The sequence below is a fragment of the Paramisgurnus dabryanus genome, chromosome 6, assembly GCF_030506205.2.
Source record: "Paramisgurnus dabryanus chromosome 6, PD_genome_1.1, whole genome shotgun sequence".
Classification (NCBI taxonomy): Eukaryota; Metazoa; Chordata; class Actinopteri; order Cypriniformes; family Cobitidae; genus Paramisgurnus; species Paramisgurnus dabryanus.
Genome location: NC_133342.1, coordinates 19,251,883 through 19,260,687, shown reverse-complemented (window position 1 = coordinate 19,260,687; position 8,805 = coordinate 19,251,883). Strand labels below are relative to the sequence as shown.

Sequence of the window (8,805 nt, the reverse complement as noted above, 5' to 3'; positions counted from 1 at the left end):
ATCCATATACAAGGAAATGTTAAAAAAAATAAAAATAAAGAATGGTAAAGTAATATAAACTACTTAAATTTTGGTGGCATACGTTCGCATGAATGAACAATACTTCTACAGCATTTATTAATCTTAGTTTATGTTAATTTCAGCAGTTACGAATACAAAAGTTGCACCATAAACTAACATGAATAACTGTATTGTCATTAACAAACATTAACAAAGATAAATAAATGATAAAAAAAACTATATTGGATTTTTCACGTTAGCTCATACATTTACTGAAGTTAACAAATGCAACCTTATCGTAAAATGTAAATACAAATAAAATTGTATTTATTTCCATGTAAAATGTTTTTTTAGCGGATAACATTATTTAAAATGACTTTTTTACAATTACTATATGTTGTATTTATTGTATATGCCTGTAAAGCTTATTGAATTGTATTAACAGCTTGAACAGATGAAAAGCTTTTCTGAAAAATAATTGACTTTTTTTTTTTTTAAATCTTTGTTTAGATAACATTGGGGAAAGAAAAAAAAACATCAAGACTTCTACAATGATTAATCCAATTGACTTCGTCCAACACCTGATCATGTCACAATACAATGTATATTCTGCTTGAATGAATTATCACCTGTTCAAAGTGAAGTACTCAGTAATGCCTATTGCCCGCTGGGTGTTTGTGTAGTCCTTTACAATCCTAAACGATGACCCATCGTCTTAGATGAACTAATTAGCAACGACCGACATTTGCAGACAATGTTCAACTTCAAATAAAAAAAAAATGATTTTATTACTCTCTTTCATAATAAAGAAACATCAGGACATAGAATAAAACAATTATTGCCCAAAATATAATTCCGAAGAGATTGGCATTATTTAAATAACGATTAGGATTTTTACAATCGAAAATGCAATAGTATATAGCCTATTTTTAGACTTTAATGTATAGTCCATAAATGTCAAAGACTTAAACTGGTTATACGGAAAGCTCGAGCACTCCGCATGGTATATGATAAAAGTAGTAAAAATGCTATAAATTACATAGTTATACTTTAAATACCGTCAATTTTTGAATGTCACATTTGAACAATTTATTCATTTTTTATTATTCACTGTGTTTCACTGTTTGTTAGTATTAAAAAAAAACTCCCGGAAGAAAATATTTCTTTGCCTTAATAAAATTCCCTGAAGCAATTAAAAGTTTTCCTTCCAAAATGCAGTTTGATATATAAAGCTTGCGTTTCCCACTGGCCATCAAGGACATGAAAACATAAGTAAGGTGGAAAGTGAAGAGCAGCACCCCTGTCGAGCAGATGTGTTTGCTCAAGCTAGAATCCAATCAGAGTCTCGGAGCAACAGGAGGCGCCTCCTCTCTTAAACATCGTCACGAGTGAAGGGAGAACTTCCATTCCTAATGTTCTTCAGGAGCTGCCACCACATAACCGCTGGAGCCTGCGAACACCAACTTATGGCAAACCACCAATAGGTTAGTAATGACTTTTCTTACCAAATATTTCATCTTATAAGTTTATTTTTAAACATTTACTGTTGGTGCTGGACTCGGTACCAGCTGGGAAGAATGATTTCGGTCACTGTTTTGTTACGCACCCTCTCTCTCTCTCTTGCTCTCTCTCTCTCTCTTATCTGTTGTGGGTCTTATCAAGTGGTTATCACTTTTTTGCAAAGACATATTACGTTTTGTTTCCTATCTGTTACGCGTTGTTGAATTTTTTTGTAATTATGATACATCAAGTGGGAGGACGAGCTCATGACACCGATGGATTCAGATCTTCATTGTAAAGCCCTGCATGGGTTGTGCGCATGGGATGACTTGGAAAAGTTTTGTTCAGTCATTCACGTCATATAACCGAACCTTCAATTTTACAACAGTTATACACTGCCATTATGACCATGAAATATTTTGGTATGTTTGTAACAGAGCATCACGCATTTCTGAAGAGAAACTGTGGCTCTATGATAAAAAGTGACTATTGCACGTATAGCCTATAAATGTGATTGTCTTCCCTTTTGCGCAAATATTAAAGTAAATCCTTAAGAAATTGTGTTTGATATCAGTTACAACAATTGTTGGTTGGGTGCCCCAAGCACTTTTCATTGTAGTAAAATTTGACATTTTAGTGTTACCTCTTTATATCTATAAATTCGTTCCATTTCGTTAACATGTTCTCTATATCTCTTGCTGTATATCCCTCCACTTCCCATACAGCAGATAATTAAATCTATGTTGTCATTTCCAGTGCCTCTTCAATTTTCCAAACGCTGTGAGCTATTAAAGGGATCCTGGATGGACCTGGGTGATAATAGCTGGTCCATGGTCAAACGCGAAGTGTCCAGCAGCAGCAGCCCAGGCTCTCCGACTGAGCAAAGCTACCTGAACACTGACCGGAGGGAGCGGCTGAGATCGCCGCCTCCGACGCACCTGGATACGGTGGGAACCCGACGCACGGAGGGGAGGCCCCTACACTCCTACGTTCACTTTGGGCATCCCAACAACGCCCTGCCCAGTTCAGACGACGTTACACTCTTTACGGACTTAGACCAAAGCAACAAACTCATCATCTCAGGTGGACACACCAGGGAGGCACATAAAGGAGGCCTTATTGTGGACCCTACCGACATGTATCAGACCCTGAGTCAGGCCGGTTATAACGACTCATCATCGGCCGGTTATATGCACTCCAACCCTAATTCACCTGTGTATGTCCCTACATCTCGAGTTGGGACGATGATACCGAGTTTGTCGTACCTACAACCCAGCGTGTCATCGCAGCCGAGCCATGCGGTCAGCAGTCACTCGGTCTGGTCACAGTCCGCGCCGGAAAGCCCGTCTTATAGCACTGGAAGTCCACATACCTCCAACCGGTTCCACTACTCACCTAGTCCGCCGATGAACAACGGCACATCGAGGGATACCAGCTATACACATCCATTGACTGTGAACAGTCGAGACCAGTCCTATCTTTCACGACCGATAAGTGGATCTTATACCAGTCCATATTATGTTGCGCCGCAACTACCACAGTTACCGGCCGCGTGGCCAGCAGGACCCTTTGAGAACTCCATGATTCATTCCCTGCAATCCAGAAGCGCACCGCTATCAATTAGGGGACCAAACGGAGGTATGTTATATTTATCATTTGTCAGCTGTCTTTTTCGGACTATAACTTTTTATATTCACGTATAGCCATGCATTTGTCTGTGGAATATCTTTGTTTGCAAATTGCAAGTTAATACAGCAGGCTTTAAATTTTAATTTAAAAATTCATGTTACAGTGCACGCAAATATACAATATTTATTATATTTGCTGTATTTTTTATTATTTTATTTTTGTAGGTTATGCATTAAAGTCTTTATTGTATAAGGCCTAAATGTGTTGTTTGTTAAACGTTAAAATAGTAGGGATTATTAAAAGTTAATAGAATAATAATGTGAATTTGTTACAAACACGTTAATATTTTTAGTTTGCTGGGTTTAAAGTTTTAACAAAATATCTGATATTTATGATATAGGCTAGAACTTTTCATTTACACATATCACATATTACAAATGTTAAAATAATTATTAAACAATATCAGTAAAGAATAAATTAAACTTATATATATGCAAGTCATATCAATTTTATAGGGCCTATATAAATAAAACTCTATCAGTGAGCATTTTTTAAATTAAAGGTTAAAAACCGAGAAACGAAGGGAAACATGGCAGACATGTCACGTCTGTTATTAATGTTATTATGTTAAATTGAGTCTTAAGTCGGTGCAGTTTGGCAAGCACATTCAAGTTAATGGTGAATGTTGATGGTAAATGTTATGCTAACTGCCTGTGTGTGTGTGTCACAGATTTGCTGGATGAAATGATGGAGAGTCGCGAGTGCGTGAACTGCGGCGCAATGTCCACCCCGCTGTGGAGACGCGACGGCACGGGCCACTTTCTCTGTAACGCCTGCGGTCTGTACAGCAAAATGAATGGACTCAGCCGACCATTAATTAAACCTCAGAAGCGAATGGTGAGCACCGACTCGACGAACTACTTAACCACTCAATTTCCTGCCTATTTATTTCAAACAATAGCCAAAGGTTATCTGGAAACATCTTCACAGCTCTACTCCCATAATAAACCCTATTTTTATTGGCTGTTCAAGTTTACATAAGGGAATAGACAATAGTTGTTTAGACTACAAAATGAGTAGGCCTATGTATTTTCATATTAGAAATAAAAAGGAAATAAAAATAAACGAATAATAATAATAATGAAATGATTTGAGCTCCTTGTTATTATCGCTCATTTAAGTAAATATATAAGTAATTAAGAAATTCCGCAAATATAATGTAGATCTTAATTATATTAAATCAATCAGAATTAAATTTTCTGTGAGAAGTTATATTTTTTTCTCTTTTTTGGGTGTTTTATCATAATTTATTTTTAACATTAAATTTCTTTTTCTCAAGCCTTCTTCGAGAAGAATGGGTCTTTCTTGCGCAAACTGCCAAACAAGCACTACAACACTGTGGCGCAGAAACGCGGAGGGAGAGCCAGTGTGCAACGCGTGTGGACTTTACACAAAATTACACGGGGTATGTTACACAAACATATTGCAAATAAAAGCTCATTTTAATAGATTATTTTGGAATTTTAAAAAACAGACAAAGAATTAGGCTATTTCTAAACTCAAGGTAATTTTTGTTTTCAGGTCCCTCGACCCCTTGCCATGAAGAAAGAAGGTATTCAGACAAGGAAAAGAAAACCAAAAGCCCTGAGCAAAACTAAGGGATCGTCTGGTATGTTATAAAACAGCTTTCATTTCAGCACATTTCCATCTTGGTGTATTCAAGGTCATCTAACCCATTAAAATGATTCACAGGAAGTAGTTCAGTCCCCATGACTCCGACTTCCTCATCCTCCTCTAATTCAGAGGAGTGCACAAAGAACAGTCCTTCATCAACACAGGTGCCTGTGACATCAGTAAGTTAATACAATCTTTCTCTTTTGAAGTACTACATTTGTAATACCTTAAAGTTGACACACACACAAAAAAAATCGAATTTCAGCATTAAACAGCATTTAAACAAACCTAGCAGCTAAAATTGTTTTATACTTATTATTATTATTGAGTGCATTACTCCAGTGGTTCTCAAACTAGGGTCCGGGGCCCCCAGGGGGGCCGCGAGATGGTGCCAGGGGGGCCCCAGTTTTAAGACATTTTTATAAAATACATTAATTTATCATGAATTCTGTGAAATTAAACCTAAAAAAAAATAAGGCAGCACTACTTTGTATAATTTAATGTTTTTTTAATTAAAATGTGAAGTTTTAGAACTGTTTTTGTCATAAATTTTCTTTGGGGGGGCCGCGAAGGAATGCACCGTACACAAAGGGGGCCGCACGCTGAAAAAGTTTGAGAACCACTGCATTACTCACAATCATTTATGTCATTTAGACATTTTAATGAGATGTGTAGGCCTTTCACATTTAAAGACATGATTTTAATATTGTCTGGTTTGATCCAGGTCAACTCTTCAACGCTGGTGGGCCAAATTGAAGTTCCAGGCACGACAGGCTCCATGGTAAAATACCCAGGCCAGGAAAGTCTCTACACGAATGTAGGCTTGACGTCCACAGCTGACGTGGCAACCTCAGTCAGAGGGGACACTTGGTGCCCTATGGCCTTGGCCTGAACCATGGCATTGTGGGATGGGAGCCACTGAGCCGTCCTTCAGCTCTCTTATTGAGCATCCCTTGGCGTTGTGCTGGTTCTAGCAGTGTGTGGGGCTGTCATCCATTCTTGGTGTGTTAATGATCCAGATCAGAGACTTCATCTGTTCAAAATACTCCAATTTTTGATTCACCCATGGAATACTAGGACTGGATGTCCATAATGGAGACTTTCAGCATCATTCTGCACTAGAGGACACGAGAGAGAGAGAGAGTCAGCTTTAAAATGGCTTTGGTATCTTCAGAGCTCGCAGCTTGTGTGATGCTCATCAGGAGTAAGTGGATCAAAAATTATTTTTGAAAATAGATTTGTACATATTAATGCTAACGGATACCTTGCCCATCATGGAAAGTCAATGTTTTTTGACCAGATTGTGGGGATCTGATGAGAAAAAAATAGATGATCTTTTATGAAACTGGAATTGAAGATAAAGTACCAAGGTCGTCTTACTGAAGAATGCCAACGTATTTAATGAAGCTAAGCTACAGTTGTTCGGATAATGCATATATTTGTCAATAAAGATTGTGCCAAATAGAATAGAAACGAATGAAGCCTTTTTGTTTTAAGCATTATGTCATCACAGTGTGGATGCAGCTCACTAATCTGCACACTTCCTTTATAAAAAAAAGAAAAACAAAAAAGCTCTTATAAGATTGAACTATTTTGTGATGGTTTAATACAGGGTATGAAAGATCACAGGAACTTTTGTAATGTCTTGTTTGATTACACGTAGAGATCACTCAAATTAAAATGGTCTAATCAATTCAATTCATTCATAGTTCTGAATGTGAATGAAAGCAAAAATATGATAAAAACACAATACTGAAAGCATCAACACAATATCTCTGTTAGAACAAACAGCACTCAGGATTTTCTTTCTGATGCATATTTTGTTACAATACAAAACTACAAAAAAGTTTTGCTGTTTTAGACTACCTAAGTTATGACATTGATGTGCAAATATCAGTGTCTGCTATGTTATTTTTATTTTTTACTTTCAGTTTCAGATACACTTTTCTGGTAATAAAGCTTTTACAATTTATTTGACCATTTAGAGAGAAACAAGGTTTCTTTTGAGTCATAATTTAAGCCACAGACACAATGTATAAGTCAATGAAATGTCCAACCAGTTTAATTAACTAATGAATGAGTTGAGTCTCAACCCAAAGCCTCAGAGATTTTAGTTTGTAATAAAGTATAAACAAGCAGCCGTGTTTAATGATTTCTGCTAAAAGCACCAGATTATTCTACTACAGTGAGAGGAATGATGATTTTTGGACAATCTGACAATCATGTGTGTTACAGGGACATTGCGTGAATGACACAAGAAGCAGTTTGCCACATTCCCTGTGATTCCCTGTCTTTATACAATTATTTATTTCAGCAATGTAGTGTGTTTCTTAAAGGGTGTTTGTGTCTATTTTATTTGAATTAACGTATTTGTATTTTAAGGTTGTGTTTTGTAGGCATAATTCTGATCCCCGAATAGATTTGATTTATTTTGTTTTTCAGCTGTCGATAAAATTGTCTGGTGTTCCTCCTCTTGCATTGTAAGGTGCTGAGCGATTCTTCCATACTCCTCACATGAATGTTTTCAACCACTGGACTTAATTTTAATGTAATTACCAAAAACATTTGATGTACATGATGTGTTTTTCATTGACTTCATCAGTAATACAACGTTTATGATCGGGTGTTTTCAAACCCTTGACTCTCCCTGCTTTTTTCCAGTGTACAGAGTGTTGAGAAGGACATTATTGTTCGATTTATTTTGGTTTAAACTATACGAACTAAATTCTGTTTTTTTAGTTCTTAAACACTGGAACAATAAATAAGAGCCATTACTAAACTGTTTGTGTTTTTGCCTGAGCTATTTTTCTTTAAAATGTTAAAAGAGAAATGTTTTAATGTAATCAGCTTTGTTTGAACAGCAAAAGAAACCTTTGTTTTGTATAGATTTTCTCGTCGAGTTACACAAAGTGCTTACGAATCAAAGCTAGATGTTTGCTCATGGGTCACAAATACACTCTTAAAAATGAAGGTGCTTCAAGATGCCATTGAAAAAACATTTTTGCTAAATAAAAATAAATATAATAAAATGTAACATCTGAATAACCTTTCTGTTTCAAGAAAAGATTATTTATAATGAAAGGGTTTTTTTAGATTATAAAATGTATAATGAAAGAAATAGTTGTTTAACAAATGTTTGACTGAATGATTCTTTATACTATATGGCAACCTTTTAAGCCCCTTTATTTTTAAGAGTGTACTTTTATTTTGTTTTAAAATTATTTATCTATACATACCTAAATAAGTTCAACAGCAGTTAATAATGACATTTTTCATGCACATTGTTATATTATTGTTTTTTTCTTTATAACAATTGAAACAAAATGATTACATTATGCATGTGCAGCATGCAGTTTTGAGAAGTCAGACAAACTTTTGGCAGTGACTAAAACCATTGCTTCAAACAATTTTAACACGTTCGACCTTGTAGATCTTAGATTTTATTAAACATTATTGTAGTGCACGATCATGTAAACAGATTTAGTTTCAATGTTTAAAATCTTGGCTAAAGCAGAGCCCAGCCCAAATGAATTATTAGTTTATGTGAACTTTGACATATAAATGTGCTGATCTTTGCCTCAAAGTTGCACTTTGATTTACTACTGATTGATGAGCTCAAATCCAATAGACTGGAGGTCTCTGATGTGACTTCGTGTCTACGTTGCGGTGCTGGGGAGTCAAAGATAAAGATTGCACGTCCTGTCACTGATAAACACATTTTACACAACACCTCTTCTATTAGTGAGCTCTCTATCATAATCGTATATTATATACATTCAATACAAAAGTTGAAGTATGCTCATCCTATTTAAGGTGCCAGTGCAACTATTCTTACATTGAATCCTGTGGATGATACAATATTTTCTTTATACGGTATCACGTAAAATCGTATCTACTGAATCTCTGTTTCCACATGCTATTCTCCTTCTATTTCTGTTTGTCGATTGCAACACAGTAACGCCAGCCCAGACCAGCAATTTTACAGAGCAAATAGTTGCTCTC

At 35.9% G+C, this 8,805-nt stretch overlaps 1 protein-coding gene across 1 annotated transcript; it reads left to right on the top strand.

Moving 5' to 3' along the window:
* Positions 1–537: 537 nt before the first annotated feature.
* Positions 538–7,568, top strand: gata6 (GATA binding protein 6). The gene is made up of 7 exons (XM_065269958.2): positions 538–1,484; positions 2,257–3,138; positions 3,860–4,026; positions 4,469–4,594; positions 4,711–4,798; positions 4,882–4,982; positions 5,528–7,568. The coding sequence occupies exons 2-7, from the start codon at positions 2,304–2,306 to the stop codon at positions 5,693–5,695; spliced, it is 1,485 nt and encodes a 494-aa protein (XP_065126030.1). The 5' UTR covers positions 538–1,484; positions 2,257–2,303; the 3' UTR covers positions 5,696–7,568.
* Positions 7,569–8,805: the final 1,237 nt, after the last annotated feature.

Coding starts and splice junctions, on each gene's coding strand:
- gata6 (XM_065269958.2), top strand. CDS start 2,304: ATGGACCTGGGTGATAATAGCTGGTCCATGGTCAAACGCGAAGTGTCC. Junction 4,027..4,468: donor TTAAACCTCAGAAGCGAATG/GTGAGCACCGAC, acceptor CTTTTTCTCAAG/CCTTCTTCGAGAAGAATGGG. Junction 4,983..5,527: donor CACAGGTGCCTGTGACATCA/GTAAGTTAATAC, acceptor GGTTTGATCCAG/GTCAACTCTTCAACGCTGGT.